This window comes from Podarcis filfolensis (assembly GCF_964270895.1).
Source record: "Podarcis filfolensis genome assembly, chromosome: 1".
Taxonomy (NCBI): Eukaryota; Metazoa; Chordata; class Lepidosauria; order Squamata; family Lacertidae; genus Podarcis; species Podarcis filfolensis.
Genome location: NC_139604.1, coordinates 132,005,246 through 132,027,940, shown reverse-complemented (window position 1 = coordinate 132,027,940; position 22,695 = coordinate 132,005,246). Strand labels below are relative to the sequence as shown.

The 22,695-nt window shown below is 47.4% G+C and overlaps 1 protein-coding gene and 1 long non-coding RNA gene across 2 annotated transcripts in view; both read right to left on the bottom strand.

Moving 5' to 3' along the window:
* Nucleotides 1-22,695, bottom strand: part of LOC310766731 — a 159,208-nt gene that overhangs the window by 11,758 nt on the left and 124,755 nt on the right. The gene's annotated exons all lie outside the window — the stretch shown is intronic.
* On the bottom strand, nucleotides 1,400-22,285 carry PTGER2 (prostaglandin E receptor 2). The gene is made up of 2 exons (XM_083618540.1): nucleotides 21,362-22,285; nucleotides 1,400-5,754 (listed from the first exon to the last, which is right to left on the bottom strand). The coding sequence occupies exons 1-2, from the start codon at nucleotides 22,277-22,279 to the stop codon at nucleotides 5,506-5,508; spliced, it is 1,167 nt and encodes a 388-aa protein (XP_083474666.1). The 5' UTR covers nucleotides 22,280-22,285; the 3' UTR covers nucleotides 1,400-5,505.

The window sequence follows — 22,695 nt, the reverse complement described above, 5'->3', positions numbered from 1 at the left end:
ATGCATTTTTGTGTACAATACTTGGCTGGAAAACTGCACTGCAAAGTTCATAGAAGTGTGAATTTTGAAGGATGGCTGTTTTGCTTCCCTTGTTCTTTTTAAAAGTGCGAACCAAGCATTTTTTTATTTCATAAAATTTATACAGCCCTTGATTGTAAAAAGAAACACCTCAAAGCGGTGTACAAAAGATAAAACAGCAAAACCAAGGAAAACTCACAAGCATACAAAAGTTAAATACTAAAACAGATTAAAATTACCTTGATTGTCTAAGCATCTGCACAGGCTTGTCTAATAAACAAGAATGATTTTAGCAGGCGCCGAAAAGAGTACAGCGAAGGCGCCTTCTTGATCTCAATAGGCAGGGAGTTCCAAAGTGTTGGCTCTGCCACACTAAACGATCAGGTTCTTATAAATGCGGTATAAGGTAAAGGGGACCCCTGACCATTAGGTCTAGACACGGCCGACTCTGGGGTTGCGGCGCTCATCTCGCTTTATTGGCCGAGGGAGCCAGCTTCCGGGTCATGTGGCCAGCAGGACTAAGCTGCTTCTGGCGAACCAGAGCAGCGCATGGAAATGCCGTTTACCTTCCCACCGGAGTGGTACCTATTTATCTACTTGCACTTTTATCTACTTGCACTATTTATCTACTTGCACTGCTAGGCTGGCAGGAGCAGGGACCGAGCAACGGGAGCTCACCCCGTCGCGGGGATTCAAACTGCCGACCTTCTGATCAGCAAGCCCTAGGCTCTGTGGTTTAACCCACAGCGCCACCCACGTCTATTTTGCCTTTAAATGTGGACCGAATTGAGTTTCTCTCCCATCCTAGGCCTCCAGCTGTGTTGGACCACAATTCCCATCAGCTTATGTGAGCTGTAGTCCGAAGCAGCTGGAAAACATCACTCAGCGGAAAGCTGTTTAAAGAAAAGGAGAGCTAAGTCTTGCCATTAAGAGTCATCAGATGTTGGATGGTTTCCTTTCGCAGCAGTAATATTTCTAAACTTCCAGTCCAACTGGATTCCTGTAACCTAGGAGCTACGCCACTATAAAGCGGGAAGCATTTATAGAAGATTGTTGCTGTCCCTCCTTGAAATCCTAGCAGGATTACTTTCGTTGTTGAAAAACACCAGGCGGCTTTTATATAACAGTTTATTCCTTATGCCCCACCCTCCCAATTCGCCCAGGGGGAAAAATCTTTCTTTGAGGAGTAAACTCAAGACCCCCAAACGAATTCTCAAGTTATAATGCGAGAGAGGCGGCCCCTCGCTCAGAGGAAGAGAACTTTTTAGAAACTGGGAGGGCAGATCTCAGCACTATTTTTATCTTCCGAAAAGCCACGGGGAGCAGCAGAGAAATGCGGAGGGAGCACGAGAAAGAGCAAAAAACACAAAAGACCCAAGAGGAAACGAAGTTTTATTTTGCACCTCTGACTTAAATATTTCTGAAACAGAATCCCAAAAGGAACAAACCATGGCATCCTTCCAAATTTATTTCATTTATAAGGTTTCTTACGCTCCCCTTTGCCGTTAAAAGTCCCCAGAGTGGTGTTACAACAATACAGGTTATGCAGCATCATGTTAAAACAACAGCTTCGATTCGCAAGGAGTTTAATGAATTGAAAAGTTCCGATCCCCTCACAGCATTAGCGTTGCCAGGGGTTAGACTAGATGGCCCTTTGGGTCCCTTCCATCTTTATAGTTCTGTGATTTCAGCCATCTGCATTTCAGCAGCCAGTTGGGAGCCCTCCTGAATAATGTCCTGATTTACACGTAACACTAAACCATGGTTTGCTTAAACCACAGTTTGTTTAATAAGCAGCAAGCTAAAACAAGTTGTCTGACAGATAAGAGACAACAACAAACCACGGCTTCAGAGCAGAGTTTGTTGGCAATAAACAAACCATAGTTAAGTCGCTGGGCGGATAACACCATTGGTAAAGTTTATTAAACCACTAAACGAGGTTTGAGGAAGCTTTGGCCTTCCAGAATGACAACTCCCATCACCCCTGGCTTGCTGGGGCTGATGGGAGTCGTAGTTCAGCACTATCTGGAAGGCCAAAGGTTCCCCAAACCTGTACAAAGCCATGGTTTAATAAACCATGGTTGAACAGGCCATGTTTTAGTGTTGACTGCTAACCAGGGTAAGATGGGGCTGCTGCGAACTTCCTTGGCCTACGAACACCTATGCTGTTTGTCTCCACCATTTGGTATTCAAAGATAAACTGCCTATGCACCTGGAGGCTCCATTTGCTATCATGGCTAATAAACAGAAACCCCCTTATGAAGAAAGGTTGCAGCAACTGGGACTCTCAACTGAGCGGAAAGGTGAGAGACAGGAGACAGGATTGAAGTTGACAAAATGATGCATGGCAAGGAGAAATTAGACCGAGAAAACTTCCCTTCTCTCTCTCTCATTACACTGGAACTTAAAGGTAAAGGGACCTCTGACCATTAGGTCCAGTCGTGACCGACTCTGGGGTTGCGGCGCTCATCTCGCTTTATTGGCCGAGGGAACCGGCGTACAGCTTCCGGGTCATGTGGCCAGCATGACTAAGCCGCTTCTGGCGAAGCAGAGCAGTGCACGGAAACACCGTTTACCTTCCCGCCAGAGAGGTACCTATTTATATACTTGCCCTTTGACGTGCTTTCGAACTGCTAGGTTGGCAGGAGCAGGGACCGAGCAGCGGGAGCTCACCCCATCCCGGGGATTCGAACCGCCGACCTTCTGATCGGCAAGTCCTAGGCTCTGTGGTTTAACCCACAGCGCCACCTGCGTACACTGGAACTTAGGGACGTCCAATGAGGCTGAATGTGTTTTGTGTGTGTGTGTGTGTTTATCTTGTAGTTTTATGCCGTGAACTGCCCTGAGATCTGGGGATGAAGGGCGGCATACAAATTTAATAAATAATAGTAATAATAAATAAAATTCTTGGAGGAGAGGGCTATCAGCGGCTACTAGTGAAGCCCTGCCTCCACGGTCAGAGGAAGTGCTTCTGGATCCCAGCTGCTGGAAACTGCAGGAGGATTGAGGGCTCCTGAGGTTGGATCTTGCTTTTTAGTGCCCCACAGGTATTTGGGTGGCCACTGTGAGGACCATATACTGGACCAGATGGGCCAGGGGCCAGCAGAGCTATTGTTATTCTTATGCTATTAATATTAATTATTAATATTAATATCTACATGGTGCCTAGGGAACAACTTGCACCTTAATATCAGCAAGACAAAGGAGATGGTGTTGGACTTTCGGAGGAAGAGAGGAGAACTAGCCCCGCTGTACATCGGGGAGGGCTGTGTGGAGAGAGTCTCTTCCTTTGAATTCCTAGGAGTTTATCTCAGTGAAGACCTTACTTGGAAAATAAATACAACCCAGGTGGTACAGAAAGCCCAACAGAGACTCCATCTCCTCAGAGTATTGCAGAAGAACAATGTCAATCAACATTTGATGATCTCCTTCTACCGGTCCACAATAGAAAGTGTCCTTTCATATTGCATCACAGTGTGGTCCGCTGGTTTGACATCAACTGATAGGAAGTGCCTACAGAGGGTGGTGAATACAGCACGAGATATTATGGGCTGTCCCGTGAATCCGCTGGATGAAAGAGCAGAAGAACGTTGCCTCAGGAGAGTGAGGAAATTTCTCAGGGATGATTCACACCCTGGCCGGCACTTTCTTGATCTCCTGCCCTCAGGCAGAAGATATAGAAGCATGATTAGTCGCGCCAACAGGGTAAAGAACAGCTTCTATCCGTGGGCTGTTCGGCTGCTGAATGAAAAGATAACAACAGGGCAACGGACTTTCGGGTTTGGTGGGTGTGCGTCACTAAACGAGGGGAATTAAGACTAGGAGAGCTGAGTGTGAGGTGCTCGTGTAACCTCACTGTATACAAGTTGTACAAGTGACAATAAAGTCTTTCAATTTCAATTTCAATTCAATTCAATTCAATTAAAAGACCCAACCTCTCAGAAGCTGACGTCTCCACATTCTGCCTCCTCTTTGCTTTCCACACTTACTGCCCATTTTGTGCATAGTTTGCAGTAGTAAATTATGCCTCTACCTGCTTCAGGTAAGAGCATCTTCCTTCTGGATTTGAAGATGTTGATTTCACTGCATAGATGACAAAGCTAATGGTTCATATAAGATAACGCAAGCTAATACAGATCTTACCACATTGACCAACGACCAAACACAGTTTTACTGACATATAGCATCTGAAGTCAAAGCAAACAGGAGGGAGAAAACCCCACAACATAGTGGGCTTCAAAGATAAATACCCAAATCAATTCAACAGCCATTGATAAAGTGTGCATCATGTTCTTTGCATTGGCCCCGGGCTTCATCGGAGACAAGAAACGCGCAAAGACAACACCTTTGGTTACAGAGTGTTTTGCAAACAAATAATGGTTCCTTGGGGAGATAATTCTCCCTGTCTCTCAGTGCAACGTAAGGTTGACCCATCGAAGCATCAGAGCATGCAAAAATCCCCCTAATTCAATCCTAGGCATCTCCAGGTGAGGATGAAAAAGACCCCTGCCTGAAATCCAGAAGAGAAAATTCCAGGAAGGAAAGACAATGATGACCCAGATGGACCAATGATCTGATGTTGTCTCCAATCTGAACAGTCTCCAATGTTGCCACCTGAGGATTTCCTGGTGAACAGTTAGGATGGATGGCCATCTGTCAGGAAGCCGAAACAAAATAAAAAAATTCCTTCCAGTAGCCCCTTAGAGACCAACTAAGTTTGTTCTTGGTATGAGCTTTCGTGTGCATGCACACTTCTTCAGATACACTGAAACAGAAGTCACAGGACCCTTATATATCGTGAGAGCGTGGGGAGGGGTATTACTCAGAAGGGGGGTGGGAATGGGTGATTGGCTGATAGGTGTGGTAAACCACTTGACGACTGTTAACGACTGCAGTTGGTCTTACGGGAAAAAAGCAAGGGGTGAGATGGCCAAAAATAGCTTTATCATGCATAATGAGATATGAATCCAATGTCTCTGTTCAGACCAGGTCTCTCCATGGTTTTAAGTTTGGGAATAAGTTGCAATTCAGCAACTTCTCTTTCCAGTCTATTTCTGAAATTCTTTTGCAATATGACAGCTACTTTGAGATCTTGTATAGAATGTCCTGGGAGATTGAAGTGTTCTCCTACTGGTTTCTCTGTCTTGTGATTCCTGATGTCAGATTTATGTCCGTTTTTAAAATTTTGTTTCGACTACGGCAGACCAGCACGGCTACCTACCTATGTCAGGAAGTCTTTAGCTGTGATTCCCCCATGGCAGAACATTGGACTAGACTAGGATTCCTAAAAGTCCCTTCAAACTCTACAGGTCTAGGATGGAGTCATTTCAGACAATCACCCTAGGGAAATGCAGGACAGCGCATACTTTGATGTCCACCAGGCATGCCAACATGGGAATGGAGAATTCCAGCCATTCTCCTGGAATTACCCTGAGGAACTGTCCAGAGATGGACTTTCAAACTTCTTCTCCAAAAACAGGAGACTGTTCACTGCCTGCAAATGCCAGCCTGTTCGACGGGCTTTGGTTTGGCAAAGGGAGGCCTCTGCCTGTCCGTAGTTCGTGGTTTTAGGGGCATCCGGCAGCAGAGGACAGAGCGTATCACCCTCAGGATGGGGGGCCGGAGGATGGCAAACACCCAGGGGTCAATGATGGAGTTGAAGGACAGGAACCGCATTGCCTGAAGGTCTTCCTTGTAATCCACACCCGGGTCAAAATGGTTCATAAAGGCACGGACCTGGAAAGAAACAAGAATAACAACACACTGTTTAGCAATTGTATAGCGCACGAGGCTTAAAATGTTATGGGTTTTATTTCATAGGATTTATACGCCATGTGATTGGTAAAAACAGCAACTCCCTCAAAGTGGTTTACAAAGTCCTTAAAACATTCAGGAGGAACAAAACCCAGCAATAAACTGAAAACAGATTGAATGTCAGAAGCAAGCTAGCAGTAAATCACACCATGCACATGGGAGTTAACTCTCTATTGGCAAAAATACGATCTGCAAGGACCTGGCAGAGTGTCAGGCCTAATGAGCACACCAACTCCGTCCCAGTAGGTCTTGCCCCCATGAAGCAGTTGCTGAGACTGAAGGAGTCCACCTCCCCACAGCTGCCTAAATCGTCTCCTCTTCAGGGTTTCCCCCCAGAAATTAGAGACTGTGCCTGCATTCTGGCTCCAGATGTGGGGATGACCTCCTTGCCTCCAGCTGGGCCATCACTTACAGCTGCTCCACTACCGGTTGGGTCAGGGGAGGCTGAGGCGGCCCCTGGGTCTAGTAACCCAACAACATCTCCTGAGCTGCAGAGACTGAGGTCTGAGAGAAGGAGAGACCTGAGTACTCGCAGGAGGAGTGCTCGCCTTTGGGTGAAACAAGGACATGAGTCGCCGGGGGATCAGGACCGGCCGCTACCCCGACAAAGATAAAAGGCTGTCGGACCCCAACCCAGGTTGCGGGAGCAACATTGCTGTATGCCAGATCCTGCCTGAGATCCTGTACCTGTCGTTGCCTCAGGTCCTGCCTTGGCCCTGTCGGACTGACTCCTAGCAGAACCCTCGGATTCTGGACCGGCCCTGGACCGCGTTGCACGGGTTACCTCCGGGCCCAGCACAGTGGCTGCTAGCCATGACAGCAATGTCCTGTCTCCACTTTTGGAGACAGCAATGTTTGTGAATGTTTAGTTGTTTAGTCGTGTCTGACTCTTTGTTACCCTATGGACCAGAGCACGCCAGGCCCTCCTGTCTTCCACTGCCTCCCGCAGTTTGGTCAAACTCATGCTGGTAGCTTCGAGAACACTGTCCAACCATCTCGTCTTCTGTTGTCCCCTTCTCCTTGTGCCCTCCATCTTGTTCTTGCAGTCCATGGGACTCTCAAGAGTCTCCTCCAGCACCATAATTCAGTCGCAAAAAGCTGGCCACTGTGAGAACTAGATGGGCCCTTGGCCTGATCCTGCGGGCTCTTACGTTCTCATGCCTGGGCAGGCTTGTCTGAACAAAAATGTTTTCAGCAGCTGCTGTAAAAAGTACAGTGAAGCCCTGATGTCAAAACTTCACAGGGCAGTGGAAAAGGGAAATAGCGCACCCAGGACTATTCATTAAATGGAGGAGGCATGTTGGGATCTGCTTTTGAACCTCAAGCGTTTTACGGGTGGAAAAGGCTGCAGAGAATTACGTAAGCCCCCCTAGTACAGGAAACGTTTCAAACGATGCTCTGGCTGTGTGGACTTAACTGCATTGCAGCAGCAAGATGGTTCTTTATAAGGCTGGAACAGAACACAGGAAATTGTTGAGGGTCTGGCTCACAGTCCAGGGTGAATTTGTGGCTGTGGTTTTGCCTCCAGGCCCACGCCAGCCTCCTTTTTCAGCCTCTGAGTCTCCCTTCACTGCTCCTTCCCACTTCTTTTTAAAAATAAATTTATTTATGCTTTTCAGGTTTATACATTTCACTAACTCAACAATCATCTTAAAAAGCAGGGACATCACCTTGCCAACAAAGGCCCGTATAGTTAAAGCTATGGTTTTCCCAGTAGTGATGTATGGAAGTGAGAGCTGGACCATAAAGAAGGCTGATCGCCGAAGAATTGATGCTTTTGAATTATGGTGCTGGAGGAGACTCTTGAGAATCCCATGGACTGCAAGAAGATCAAACCGATCCATTCTGAAGGAAATCAGCCCTGAGTGCTCACTGGAAGGACAGATCCTGAAGCTGAGGCTCCAATACTTTGGCCACCTCATGAGAAGAGAAGACTCCCTGGAAAAGACCCTGATGTTGGGAAAGATGGAGGGCCCAAGGAGAAGGGGACGTCAGTGGACGAGATGGTTGGACAGTTTTTTCGAAGCTACCAGCATGAGTTTGACCAAACTGCGGGAGGCAGTGGAAGACAGGAGTGCCTGGCGTGCTCTGGTCCAGGGGGTCACAAAGAGTCGGACACGACTGAACGACTAAACAACAACAACAGACAAAGATGTGCCACTGATCTCATTTTGCAGCATGCACCAGCTGCTGGGAATCACAAGCTGGGAAGACCCGCTCTTCTGCTCAGACCCTGCTTGCAAGTTTCTCATGGGGCAGCTGACTGGCCACCATGAGAACTGCATGCTGTACTAGATGGGACTATGGCCTGATGCAGCTGGACTTAAGTGCTTTGCATCATTTTTCTCATTTTGCTATTTCTTGGGAAAGGAAGGAGTTATGCAAGACTCTGAGCAACCCTACCCCTCACCCCCACCTAACCACCAGAATTCTTACTGGCTTGTGAAGTGTCAGGCAGCGTCAGCCAAAGGCTTTCCAGGTACGCGGCGGCCATGAGGACCAGAAACTTACTTTTGTATCTAAATAATCTGTAATGAATTGGGGGGGGGGAAATGTTTAAAATTCACTTTTCCGAAAAAACAACAACCAGAGTCCTTTCTATTGGGGATAATTCAGAATGAAATTCCCAGGTGTCAAAAAAGGTTATTTATGTATGCTACTACTGTGGCCCCCCTTCATGGATTACTGCCTTGCCATGGCGAAGGGGCTTGAATAACTCGGAGAAGCTATGAGCTATGCCATGCAGGGCCACCCAAGATGGACAGCTCATAGTGGAGAGTTTTGACCAAACGTGATCCACCTGGAGCAGGAACCAGGAAGCCACTCCAGTATCCCTGCCAAGAAAACTCCATGGACAAAGACAACAGGCATATAAAAGTTATGACGCTGGAAGATGAGCCCCTCAGGTCGGAAGGCGTCCAACATGCTACTGGGGAAGAGTGGAGGACAAGTACAAGTAGATTCAGAGCTGATGAAGTGGCTGGGCCAAAGCCGAAAGGTTGCTCAGTTGCGGATATGCCTGGAAGCGAAAGGAAAGTCCAATGCTGTAAAGAAAAATATTGCATAGGAACCTGGAATGTAAGAACCATGAATCTGGGTAAGTTGGATGTGGTAAAAAATGAGATGGCAAGAATAAATATTGACATCCTGGGCATCAGTGAACTAAAATGGATGGGAATGGGCGAATTCAGTTCGGATGACCATCATATCTACTACTGTGGGCAAGAATCCCGTAAAAGAAATGGAGTGGCCCTCATAGTCAACAAAAGAGTGGCGAAAGCTGTACTGGGATGCAATCTCAAAAATGATAGAATGATCTCGATACGAATCCAAGGCAGACCTTTTAACATCACAGTAATCCAAGTTTATGCACCAACCACTGGTGCTGAAGAAACTGAAATTGACCAATTCTATGAAGACTTGCAACACCTTATAGAAATGACACCAAAGAAGGATGTTCTTCTCATTATAGGGGATTGGAATGCTAAAGTAGGGAGTCAAGAGATAAAAGGAACAACTGGCAAGTTTGGCCTTGGAGATCAAAACGAAGCAGGGCAAAGGCTAATAGAGTTCTGTCAAGAGAACAAGCTGGTCATCACAAACACTCTTTTCCAACAACACAAGAGACGACTCTACACATGGACATCACCAGATGGGCAGCATCGAAATCAGATTGATTATATTCTGTGCAGCCAAAGATGGAGAAGCTCAATATAGTCAGCAAAAACAAGACCTGGAGCTGACTGTGGCTCAGATCATCAGCTTCTTATAGCAAAATTCAAGCTTAAACTGAAGAAAGTAGGAAAAACCACTGGGCCGGTAAGATACAATCTAAGTCAAATCCCTTATGAATACACAGTGGAAGTGAGGAACAGGTTTAAGGATTTAGATTTGGTGGACAGAGTGCCTGAAGAACTATGGATGGAGGCTCGTAACGTTATACAAGAGGCAGCAAGTAAAACCATCCCAATGAAAAGGAAATGCAAGAAAGCAAAGTGGCTGTCCAACGAGGCCTTACAAATAGCGGGGGAGAGAAGGCAAGCAAAATGCGAGGGAGATAGTGAAAGATACAGGAAATTGAATGCAGATTTCCAAAAAATAGCAAGGAGAGACAAGAGGGCCTTCTTAAACGAGCAATGCAAAGAAATAGAGGAAAACAATAGAATGGGAAAAACCAGAGATCTGTTCAAGAAAATTGGAGATATGAAAGGAACATTTCGTACAAAGATTTCCATAATAAAAGACAAAAGTGGAAATGTGGGAGTCATAAAGCCATAGCAGAGGCTTGTAATATTGCAGGGTGCCCCCGACCTCGTGACCAGCACTCCAAGCTTTACAATGTATTGGAATGTATTGACCTGGAGTTGTGTTTCCTCTGGGCAGTGATGACCCTATATGGTGATGTGTGTAATAAAAGCCTTGACCGGATGAGGTAACGTGAGACATTGGCAAATGGCCATGCGGCTGGAGAGAACAAAGGAGAATAAATCGGGGGAGAGCAGAGACAGGATCTGCTCTTACCATCATGAAAATATAGCTGGCTTTCTTTGTCATTTTTCTATGCTAATCACCATCTCATGACGGCTGGATTTCCGTCATGGAAAGGACCTAACAAAAGCAGAAGACATCAGGAAGAGGTGGCAAGAATACACAGAGGAACTATACCAGAAAGAAATGGATGTCTCGTACACCCCAGGTAGTGTGGTTGCTGACCTTGAGCCAGGCATCCTGGAGAGTGAAGTCAAATGGGCCTTAGAAAGCACTGCAAATAACAAGGCCAGTGGAAGTGATGGTATTCTAGCTGAACTATTTAAATTTTTAAAAGATGATGCTGTCAAGGTGCTACACTCAATATGCCAGCAAGTTTGGAAAACTCAGCAGTGGCCAGAGGATTGGAGAAGATCAGTCTACATCCCAATCCCAAAGAAGGGCAGTGCTAAAGAATGCTCCAACTACCGCACAATTGCACTCATTTCACACGCTAGCAAGGTTATGCTTAAAATTCTACAAGGCAGGCTTAAGCAGTATGTGGACCGAGAACTCCCAGAAGTGCAAGCTGGATTTAGAAGAGGCAGAGGAACCAGAGACCAAATTGCAAACATGCGCTGGATTATGGAGAAAGCTAGAGAGTTCCAGAAAGACATCTACTTCTGCTTCATTGACTATGCAAAAGCCTTTGACTGTGTCGACCACAGCAAACTATGGCAAGTTCTTAAAGAAATGGGAGTGCCTGATCACCTCATCTGTCTCCTGAGAAATCTCTATGTGGGACAAGAAGCTACAGTTAGAACTGGATATGGAACAACGGATTGGTTCAAAATTGGGAAAGGAGTATGGCAAGGCCGTATATTGTCCCCCTGCTTATTTAACTTATATGCAGAATTCATCATGCGAGAGGCTGGGCTGGATGAATCCCAAGCCGGAATTAAGATCGCCGGAAGAAACATCAAGAACCTCAGATATGCAGATGACACAACCTTGATGGCAGAAAGTGAGGAGGAATTAAAGAACCTTTTAATGAGGGTGAAAGAGGAGAGCACAAAATATGGTCTGAAGCTCAACATCAAAAAAACGAAGATCATGGCCACTGGGCCCATCACCTCCTGGCAAATAGAAGGGGAAGAAATGGAGGCAGTGAGAGATTTTACTTTCTTGGGCTCCATGATCACTGCAGATGGTGACAGCAGTCACGAAATTAAAAGACGCCTGCTCCTTGGGAGAAAGGCGATGGCAAATCTAGACAACATCTTAAAAAGCAGAGACATCACCTTACCAACAAAGGTCTGCATAGTTAAAGCCATGGTTTTCCCAGTAGTGATGTCTGGAAGTGAGAGATGGACCATAAAGAAGGCTGATCGCCGAAGAATGGATGCTTTTGAATTCTGGTGCTGGAGGAGACTCTTGAGAGTCCCATGGACTGCAAGAAGATCAAACCTATCCATTCTGAAGGAAATCAGCCCTGAGTGCTCACTGGAAGGACAGATCGTGAAGCTGAGGCTCCAATACTTTGGCCACCTCATGAGAAGAGAAGACTCCCTGGAAAAGACCCTGGTGCTGGGAAAGATGGAGGGCACAAGGAGAAGGGGGCGACAGAGGACGAGATGGTTGGACAGTGTTCTCGAAGCTACCAGCATGAGTTTGACCAGTGGAAGACAGGAGTGCCTGGCGTGCTCTGGTCCATGGGGTCATGAAGAGTCGTACACGACTAAACGACTAAACAACAACAACTACTGTGGCCTGTGTTTTGTTAGCCTGCAAATGGAAAATGAGCGAGGTCCCAACCAAAGAAGAATTTAAGCGATTTAAGATGACAGAATATGCACAACTCGCAGACTTAACATATAGAATAACAGAGCAAGAAGAACATATGTTTAAAGAAGATTGGAAAACATTTATTGAATATATGGAGGGGGGAATTGTGTACACCTGAAAACGTTGGCAGCGTTAAGATAAATTCAACAGTGTAAATAAGGTTTGATGGATGCATTTGTGGAATATTGTTTTTGTAAGATATTGCATATCTATGATATGCAAAACGGACCATGGAAGGAAAAGAAGGGAAGTCACTGATATTTTAAGGATGTTAAAATGGGTATTTTAAATTGCATAGCAGAAAATATAATTTTAAAATGATATATGTAAAAAGAAACTTACTTTTGGTTTTATAAAAATATTATTTTACTTATTGTTTTTTATTATTAAATTTATATACCGCCCCTCATTAAAAGGGCGGCTCACAGAATAAAATACAATAATTAAACCCAAACAACAAAACAATACCCCCCCTTCTGAGATTTCACAGAAATAATTCCGAGATTTGCAGGAAGCTCCATTCATTATGGAGGGTTGTGGGATTATGTGGGTTGGGCTAGTCTGATGCGAGAGAGTGAGAGAATCTGTTAAGAGGAGTCAGTTAAACAGTTGGGATAATCAGTTAGAAGGTATTAGGAACGTATAGGCTGGTAAAGAAACTAAGGTTAGGAAACTGACAAGAAAAATTATCTGAAACCATAAACTTGTTAATGCTTATAAAATAAACTTGTTTATTTGGTTTAATGTTAACAACTGTCTGGACTCCGTGTGTACCCGAGAGAAACGGGTTGGTGGCAGCGGGGAAGCGAGCACAGTGGTGGCACAGGGATCAATAGACCATCAGACGTCCGGGGACCCTGTGTGATCGCCACATCCTCCTTTCAGTGTTTTATATCCCCCAACACTGAAAGTAATGGGGGCACCCATGAACTAAATGAGTGGAATCCAAGGCAGCACCAAACAACTGCCATAGGATTTCTGCTTGCGTAACGAGACTTCCGCCCATCTCTCTGCCTTCGCCTTGAACCCTCCCCCAAAATCTGCTTCCGAGTGTAGTGGGAGCCCCCAAAGCAGATTTAGGGGAGGAGAAGGTCCCACTGGGAAAGCGGGAATTCTCACGCAGACTCAGGACAGTGACTTATCGCTGTGCTAGATGCCGGCTGAGAAAGTCCCAGGCAGTCCAGGACGAAAGAACGCACAACTGCGGCTTCCCCTTTCTGACCCGGCCCATTGCAGATCCGCCAGCTGCACCTTCTCTAATTACCGTATTTTTTGCTCTATAAGACTCACTTTTTCCCTCCTAAAAAGTAAGGGGAAATGTGTGTGCGTCTTATGGAGCGAATGCAGGCTGCGCAGCTATCCCAGAAGCCAGAACAGCAAGAGGGATTGCTGCTTTCACTGCGCAGCGATCCCTCTTGCTGTTCTGGCTTCTGAGATTCAGAATATTTTTCTTCTCGTTTTCCTCCTCCCAAAACTAGGTGTGTCTTGTGGCCTGGTGCGTCTTATAGAGCGAAAAATACGGTATGACTCAGCCGGACGGGGGGGAAAGCAAATGAAGTGGAGAAGATGCTTCAAGGCTGTTGAGACCCAGAGCTAAATACTGGGGGCCAACAGCCGAATGTCAATATCCTGTTATAATAAACTTTGGGATGAGACTGTAAGGATAGAAAGAGAGAGAGAGAAATATCTAAATTAATGGTTCTTATTAGGCTGAGTAGCACCGAGTTAAAAACAAAAGAGGAATGTAAATGGGTAAAATGGATGGTAATTGCAGCCAGGCAGGTTACAGTGAGTAACTGGGAAAACGCAGAAGAGCTAGGGGTGAACCAATGGAGGAAAAAACTGAATAATATTATAATTTTAGAATACCGAACTGTGAAGATACACAGAACGAAAGGGTTTAAGGTCAGTGAGAAAGAGGAAGATTGGTTTGAGACAAGGGCTGTGATGCGATGGACACCACAGCAAAGTATGGTGATCCCTACTAGCAATGGAAAGGAATGATTTATCCCTGCTTCCTCTTGTCCAAGTGCAAACGGCAATTCGGGTTTTTCCGGGTCGACGTTTGCTCCGATTTAGAGCCGAACAGCGGGTTTTCCCTGGGAATGAAGTGGAAAACCACACAGACCTGTGCACAGGGCAAGCGGAAGAAGTGTGAACCAGTCCAAAGTTTCTCCTCGTCATATATATTGACTCAGCATTTGCTTCTGGCTTTTCCATGTGTGGTATTTTCATTTTGTAAAAAGCCGCCCTCTGGCTAATTTGAGCTGGCTGCTGTGCTATTGCTAGCAGCTCCCTGGGATTTCAGCCTTGTTTACACAGTTGGCTTGCTCATCTCATGCCATAAAAACTAACGCATATAAACAGAAAGTCATTTAAATGTTTTGCATTCTATTGCACTTTTTTAGTTTCCCCTTTTTATGCCGCGAGCAGCTGGAAAGAGTCCCGAAGGCGGATTGAACATTACAGATTGTATCCACCTAACCATCCCTGGAATACCGGGCAATGTTTTGTGTTATTGTTGTCATCCGTCCGTCTCGAGAGACAATGGGGGTGAGCCTCCGGGGGTGAAGTCAAACTGCTGTGTTAGCAGGTCCAAAGGGACCCCCCCCCCGGGCGCAAGCCTGGGCTGTGTGTCTGGAGGTCCTGAACTACCCAGACGACAAGACCCCCCCCCCTCGGCCTTGCTGGCGGGGTCCAAAGGAAAGTAGAGCAAGACGTTTGGCACCAGTTTGGCTGCAGGAGTTGCCGGAAGGAGGCATACAAGGAGTTGAAATAAAAGTAAGGTAAAGGTAAAGGGACCCCTGACAACTAGGTCCAGTCGTGACCGACTCTGGGGTTGCGGCGCTCATCTCGCTTATTGGTCGAGGGAGCCGGCGTACAGCTTCTGGTTCATGTGGCCAGCATGACTAAGCCGCTTCCGGCAAACCAGAGCAGCACACAGAAACGCCGTTTACCTTCCCGCCAGAGTGGTACCTATTTATCTACTTGCAGTTTGACATGCTTTTGAACTGCTAGGTTGGCAGGAGCAGGGACCGAGCAATGGGAGCTCACCCTGTCGCGGGGATTCGAACCACCGACCTTCTGATCGGCAAGTCTCTGTGGTTTAACCCACAGTGCCACCCGCATCCCTCTGAAAATAAAAGAATTAAGGTCTAATATATATATTAAATGTTCATGGATTTGCCAGGCAAACACCTACATGAATGTATGGGCCACATGTCTGAAGCAGCACAGGAGGGCAGCCCTGGAGACATTTTGGCTCCCAAACTGACCAAATGTGTTCTCTGCAAGATCAAAGGAAAATGGAAAAGCCTCCCCATTGTCTTTTCCTTCACAAATCCTGTCTTAAGGGTATGTCTGTGTATGAATAGGGTGAGCCTGTGACCTGGCTCAGGAACTAAGTATTTGTCATTACAAAATACTGGCCAGGCTCCCCAGGTTATCCAATCAAGTAAGCATTAACAGGTAACCTGCCAGACAAGAGGTAAACAACGCACTCAGATTTCTGTTGTAGACCACCCCTTCAGTGATGTAGGAATGATGTGTCTGGGGAGTGGTCTTGGGCTACACCCCTTCTGTGGTGTATGTATGATGCTTCTGGGGTGGTCTTGAACTTCAGGGTGGGCAATTTAAAATGTCTATATAGGGGTGGGCACACCTTGGTTCTGGGGTCCTCCTCCTTTCCTGCGTGTGAGGGGAGCACCCTGTTGCAACAGTTCAATAAAGATCAGGCTTATGAGCTACTTTGCTTCTCAATATTCTCTGGTTGGCCTCTGTTATTTTCTTTGACCGATGGAGAACCTGCAAAGGACTCTATAAGGGCTCTTGTGTCCCCCATAAGGGAATAAGGGCAGATTTTTGTTTATTACAGAGTCACCCAACCGCCTTAGGGACGCCGCTCCAGATTTGTGTGAGGTTTACTCCCGAGCCTCTTCATTTTATTTTATTTTTTGTTAAACAATTTTCATGAATTTCCAATTACAAAAATCCAATATAAGCCTTATTATATTAATTCCAAATTGCAGTACAAATTCAAGTACAAATCAATAACAAAGCCAATTATAAAAATTTATATGTCCCACCCCCCTGCGTGCTGTACTTCAAGGTCTGTTGATTCCCTTTCACCCTGCTTCCGATCTATTACTCAATCCAATTACAATCCACTCTTGATAAAATCCCTTGTACCCCAGCTCCAATGATTGACTTCAATTCGTATTAAGACATTTAGCAATTTGTAAATCCGCAAGGGAAGTTTCCCTTTCTTCTTCCTGCATGAGGTTTTAATTTCCATCCACTGTTCTTTAGCCTCTTCATTATTGACAATATGAATGAACCAATAAAATTGACAATATTGGACCACTCAATGGACAGCCCTACTGTCCTACTACAGTGACCGTGTTTGCTCTATCGTTGCAGGAGTTCTTGTCTAATTCCCCCCCCCCGTCCACTGACACACCAGGGGTTCAAATTGCTCACCCAGCCCATCTCATTTCAGGACCACAGTGCTATCTAGCTTCATCTTCGCTTCTGCCCAAGCCCCCTTGTGCTTTCCAACGACTAAAGTTGGCAGATTGGGAAAGGTTATGGAAAGCAGACTTGAAAATTATGGCATGTTGCATGTACGCTGAAAGAAAACTACAGCGGTACCTCAGGTTACAGACGCTTCAGGTTACAGACTCCGCAAACCCAGAAATAGTACCTCGGGTTAAAAACTTTGCTTCAGGATGAGAACAGAAATCATGCTCCGGCGGTGCGGTGTCTGCAGGAGGCCCCATTAGCTAAAGTGGTATCTCAGGTTAAGAACAGTTTCAGGTTAAGAACGGACCTCCAGAACGAATTAATCTCTTAACCCGAGTTACCACTGTATATGAAAATGATGTACCGGTGGTATTTGCCTCCTAGGACGCAGGTGGCGCTGTGGTCTAAACCACTGAGCCTCTTGGGCTTGCCGATAGGAAGGTCAGCGGTTCGAATCCCCACGACAGGGTGAGCTCCCGTTGCTCGGTCCCTGCTCCTGCCAACCTAGCAGTTCGAAAGCATATCAAAGTGCAAGTAGATAAATAGGTACCGCTCTGGCGGGAAGGTAAATGACATTTCCATGTGCTGCTCTGGTTTCGCCAGAAGCGACTCAGTCATGCTGGCCACATGACCCAGAAAAACTGTCTGCGGACAAATGCCAGCTCCCTCGGCCAGTAAAGCGAGATGAGCGCCGCAACCCCAGTGTCATCTGCGACTGGACTTAACTGTCAGGGGTCATTTACCTTTTAAGCTAGCAAATAGGTCAATAGGACAAGTCCAAATACCTGCTGGAAATGTAAAGAAAAAGAAGGTACCTTTTATCATATGTGATGGACCTGTAAGGTATTAAAAGCTTTCTGGGAGATGATATACTGTACAGTGGACGCTCGGGTTGCGAACATGATCTATGCGGGATGCACGTTTGCAACCCGCAGTATTCGCAACCCCTGTCGGTTCATGGGCGGGTTGCGATTCAGCGCTTTTGCGCATGCGCAAAGTGCGATTTAGCACTACTGCGCATGCGCGACTGCCAAAACCCAGAAGTAACCCGTTCTGGGACTTCTGGGTTTCGGTGGTCCACAACCCAAAAAAATGCAACCTGAAGCAACTGTAACCCGAGGTATGACTGTATAATGAAATGAAAAGAAAATGTTTAAAAGAACCTTTGTTTAAGAAGAAGAAGAAGAAGAGTTTGGATTTGATATCCCGCCTTTCACTCCCTTTAAGGAGTCTCAAAGCGGCTAACATTCTCCTTTCCCTTCCTCCCCCACAACAAACACTCTGTGAGGTGAGTGGGGCTGAGAGACTTCAGAGAAGTGTGACTGGCCCAAGGTCACCCAGCAGCTGCATGTGGAGGAGCAGGGAAGCGAACCCAGCCCGCCTTGGAAGAATGGCAGATGAAAGTGATAGACTATATGGGACTGGCAGAAATGACCGGCAGAATCCGAGACCAGGGAAAAGAGACGGTGGAAGAAGATTGGAAGAAATTTAAGGACTATCTTAAGAAACATTGCAAAATTATTGAAGGCTAGAACAATGTTGATTCAGAAATTAAGGAGTTAAAAGCTGTAATGATTATGTGATTAAGAAAAGAAAGGTTAAAAAGTACATAGAAATTAGGGAAAGGATTTGTTGAATTGACTTAATTAGAGAATGGAATACAGAAAGGGGAGGTATGAGGAGGTCGGGAAAGTAAGTTTTATGAATACAAGGGATGGAAACTATACCTGTTTTATATGTGTATGTTTTTTCTTTTTTGGATTGTATGTATTGTTATTGTTTTTGTTTTTATTGTTCTGTTTATTCTGTTTTATATAAATTCCTAAACTTTAATAAATATATTATAAAAAAAAGGGAAGCGAACCCAGTTCACCAGATTACGAGACTACCGCTCTTAACCACTACACCACACTGGCTCTTAAAAACCCCAGAAGCTTTCTTTTTAGGAATTACAGGTACTGACATACCAAAGGAGCAGAAAAGACTTTTCATGTATGGAACAATAGCTGCTCAGATGCTACTAGCCCAGAGACAGAAAAAAGACAAAGTCCCTAACAGAGAGGAATGGCAAGCTAAGATGATGGTCTGTGCCGAAATGGCAAAGCTGACTGGAAAACTCCGGAACCAAGAGAACAAAAACTTTTAAAAAGAATGGGAATTTTTAAATAAGTTATCTAGGAGACCACTATAAGCAGATGGAAACATTAGCAGGATTTTAATTCCGCCTGTAATGTAATAAATACTATGGATAATATGGATTGATATAAAATTTAGAGTATGGAACAATATGCAGTTGTAAATGTTGAAAATAGGATTCCATGGAGGGGGTGTGGGGAGTTGCGAGATTCAGAGTAATCTCAATATATGGATATGTATTTGGATTGTTACAATTTCATATTTGTAAAACCAAACAAGAAGAAGAAACTGGAGAAGAGTGGAGACCCTTTTCGGATCATCTGAGAAAATATTCGTCAAACAAAATTGCAGGCAGGACTTGAAAGGCAAGCAAAGGGATGTAATCTAAGATATATGTTTTTTTTGTGGGTGGGGGGGAGTACTGTATTTAAGGCAGCAGATAAAGGATTTGAACAGAAACATTGTGGAAGTAAGGATGGGAGGTCAAAACGCCAGGGGAAGGTTGTACAGGAACTGAACGGAATTGGTTAAACTCTATGAAAATTGATAAAAATTTATGGGGGAGGAAGAGTGGTTAGACACTGGCATAAATCGCAGGAGGAAAGTGATTGATGCCTCACATTTAACATGCCTTTAAGAGTCGTCCTGAGCCCTTAACGCTAAACATCCAAGACTCCGGGGCATCGGAAGCTGCCTTATCAGCACAGCTGCGTCAAAAGGCTGCAGGGTCTTTGGGGAAGGCCAAGAGCTCACTGGGAGAACACCTGCTCTGCCTGCAGAAGGTCGCAGATTCAAACCTAGCTGCTTTCGGGGCCAGCAGCAGAGGGTGCTCAAGCTGGGCGTCTGCCAGGGCCCCACAGCCAGCAGAAGACCCATGGATCCTAACTGTGTACCGTTCTGGTTGCCTCGCTTCAAAAAGGATATTGTACTTTGGGAAAATGGTTCCAAAAAGGGCAACCGAAATTATCAAAGGGCTGGAGAAGAGAAGATTTAGAGATGTGGAACGTGGGTGGCGCTGTGGGTTAGACCACAGAGCCTAGGACTTGCCAATCAGAAGGTCGGCGGTTCGAATCCCCGCGACGGGATGAGCTCCCGTTGCTCGGTCCTTGCTCCTGCCAACCTAGCAGTTCGAAAGCACGTCAAACTGCAAGTAGATAAATAGGTACCGCTCCGGCGGGAAGGTAAATGACATTTCCGTGTGCTGCTCTTGTTCGCCAGAAGCGGCTTAGTCCTGCTGGCCACATGACCCGGAAGCTGTACGCCGCCTCCCTCGGCCAATAAAGTGAGATGAGCGCCGCAACCCCAGAGTCCGCCACGACTGGACCTAATGGTCAGGGGTCCCTTTACCCCTTACCTGATGGCAGTTGTTAGCCGCTCTAAACGTGGCTTTGGCTGGGGAGGGCGGGATACAAATAAAATAATAATAACAATAATAATTACTATTATTACTATTAGCCTCCTTCAAATATCTGAAGGGCTCTGATCACATGGAAGAGGCTTGTTTTCTGCTACTCCAGACTTGAACTAACGGATTCAAATGACAAGAAAGGAGATTCCAGCTAAACATCAGTCTGCTGAGCATGAGACTCTGCATGTCACGGTCATGGGTTCAAATCCGATGTTGGGGGAAAAGATTCCTGCATTGCAGGGGGTTGGACTAGATGCCGCTCGTGGTCCCCTCCAGCTCTACAATTCTATGATCAGGAAGAACTTTCTGACAGTATGAGCTGTTCAGCAGTGGAACGGATTCCCTTGACGGTGTCTCTGAAAATTTTTACGCATCGCTTGGGAAGACTGGTGAACTAATACCAGTGTACTGGAAGAAGCAAAGATCACCAGTGTTGAAGCAATGATTCTTCAACATCAACTTTGTTGGACTGGTCATGTTGTGTGGATGCCTGATGATCGTCTTCCAAAGCAACTACTCTATTCCCAACTTAAAAATGGAAAGCGTAATGCTGGTGGTCAACAAAAGAGGTTGAAAGACTCTCTCAAGGCAAATCTAAAAAAATGTAGTATAAACAGCAACATTGGGAAACACTGGCCTGCGAGCGCTCCAGTTGGAGAACAGCCTTGACTAAGGGTGTCATGGGTTTTGAAGATACTCGAACTCAGGACGCAAGGGCGAAACGTGCTAAGAGGAAGGCACACTTGGCAAATCCACACCGTGATCAACTCCCGCCCGGAAACCAATGTCCCCACTGCGGAAGGACGTGTGGATCCAGAACTGGCCTCCACAGTCACTTACAGACTCATTGTTAAAACCGTGTTCATGGAAGACAATTTTACTCGGCTACGAGGGATCAAAAAAGAAGTTGAGATTCCTATATTGCAGGGGTTGGACTAGATGACCCTTGGGATCCCTTCCAACACTACAGTGCTACAATTCTACAACTATAAACCTCTTTAAAAGCCCCTTTCACTCTGATGCAGCCCCAGTCACATGGCAGCTCGCCCCGCACCTCTTGGCCAGCTCACAGGCTGGCTGCTTGTGCCCCAGGATTTTGGACTGCTCCCCCCCCCCGGGGGCGTCCCCATCGCATCCTCCCTCCCCACTCACCGTGAAAGGCAGGGAGCACACCGCGAAGGTGATGGTGATGATGGCGAGGAGGATGAGGTGGTCCAGCTCCTCGAACATGGACAGCTGCTTCCTGGCCGCGCACCTGGGGCTGGGCGCCTGGCCGTCGGAGGACTCCGTCTGGCGGAGCTGGGAAGAGGAGGAGGACGAAGCGGCGGCGGCTGCAGCTGCGGTCGCCCGTCGGGTGGCTTTGCCCCTCCGCTGCATGCGGAGCAGGTTGACGATGACGCTGAGGTTGCAGAGCAGCACGGCCAGAATGAGCAGCAGCAGCAGCGACGCGTAGAGGAGCGAGAAGGCGCCCCCCGACGACAGCTCCGCCGCGCCGCCGGCCCGCGGGAAGTGCATCTGGATGAAGCACCAGGTGCCCGGGCAGTACTGGACGTAGCGGCCGAAGCCGAGCAGCGGCAGGGCGCAGAAGGCGGCGGCCAGCGCGTAGAGGGCCGGCAGGGCGGCCAGCAGGAGCGGCGCGACGGGGCGGGCGCTCAGGAGGCGCTCGTACAGGTAGGGCGCGCCGATGGCCAGGCTGCGCTCCAGCGCCATGGCGCCCAGGCATCCCATCGTGGCCAGGCTGAAGAAGCTCATGGCGAAGGCGAAGTAGAGGCACACGCCGCCGCCGTCGGACAAGCCGCGCAGCGTCCGCCGGCGCCCGTAGGCTGCCAGCACGACCGGGCTCAGCAAACACGTGCCCAGTAGATCCGTCAGTACCAGCGCCATCACCAACACGTGGAAGGGCGCCAGGCGCTCCCGGCGAGCCCGACGGCGAGCCCGCGCCCGCAGCAGCAGCCCCAGCGCCGTCACGTTGCCCAGCACACCGGCCGCGAACATGAGCGCCGCGCTGGCCGGGCTCTCGCCCGACGGCGGACGCAGCTCCAGCGCCGCCTCGCAGCTCGTGGTGTTCATCGGAGGGACTGCGCTCAGCGCGGTCCGTCAGGAGGGAAGGCAGGCGGAGGCGGGGAAGCCGGCGGGGGCGGGACCAGGCGACCCCTCCCTCCTTCCTTGGAGAGAGACCGGGTGCCCCGTCGGGGGCGGAGCATCGGCCGGCCTCCCCAGTGCTTCGCCAGCAGCCGAGCCCCACGACGGCGTCCCCAAGGCCCACGAAGGAATCTACGGGGACCCCGAGGACCGTCGGAGGACTCCGTCTGGCAGAGCTGGGAAGAGGAGGAGGAGGACGACGACGACGAAGCGGCGGCCGCACCTGTTAGGGGGCTGGAGAAAGACCGGGTGCCCCGTCGGGGGCGGAACGTCGGCCGGCCTCCCCAGACCTTCGCCAGCAGCTGATGCCCACGACGGCGCCCCAAGGCACACAAAGGAATCGA

Bases quoted from the DNA above. Each gene is read 5' to 3' on its own strand.
- PTGER2 (XM_083618540.1), bottom strand. From the start codon at position 22,279: ATGAACACCACGAGCTGCGAGGCGGCGCTGGAGCTGCGTCCGCCGTCG. The intron at 5,755-21,361 runs GTGAGTGGGGAG...GTTTCTTTCCAG, and splicing joins TGTGCTCCCTGCCTTTCACG to GTCCGTGCCTTTATGAACCA.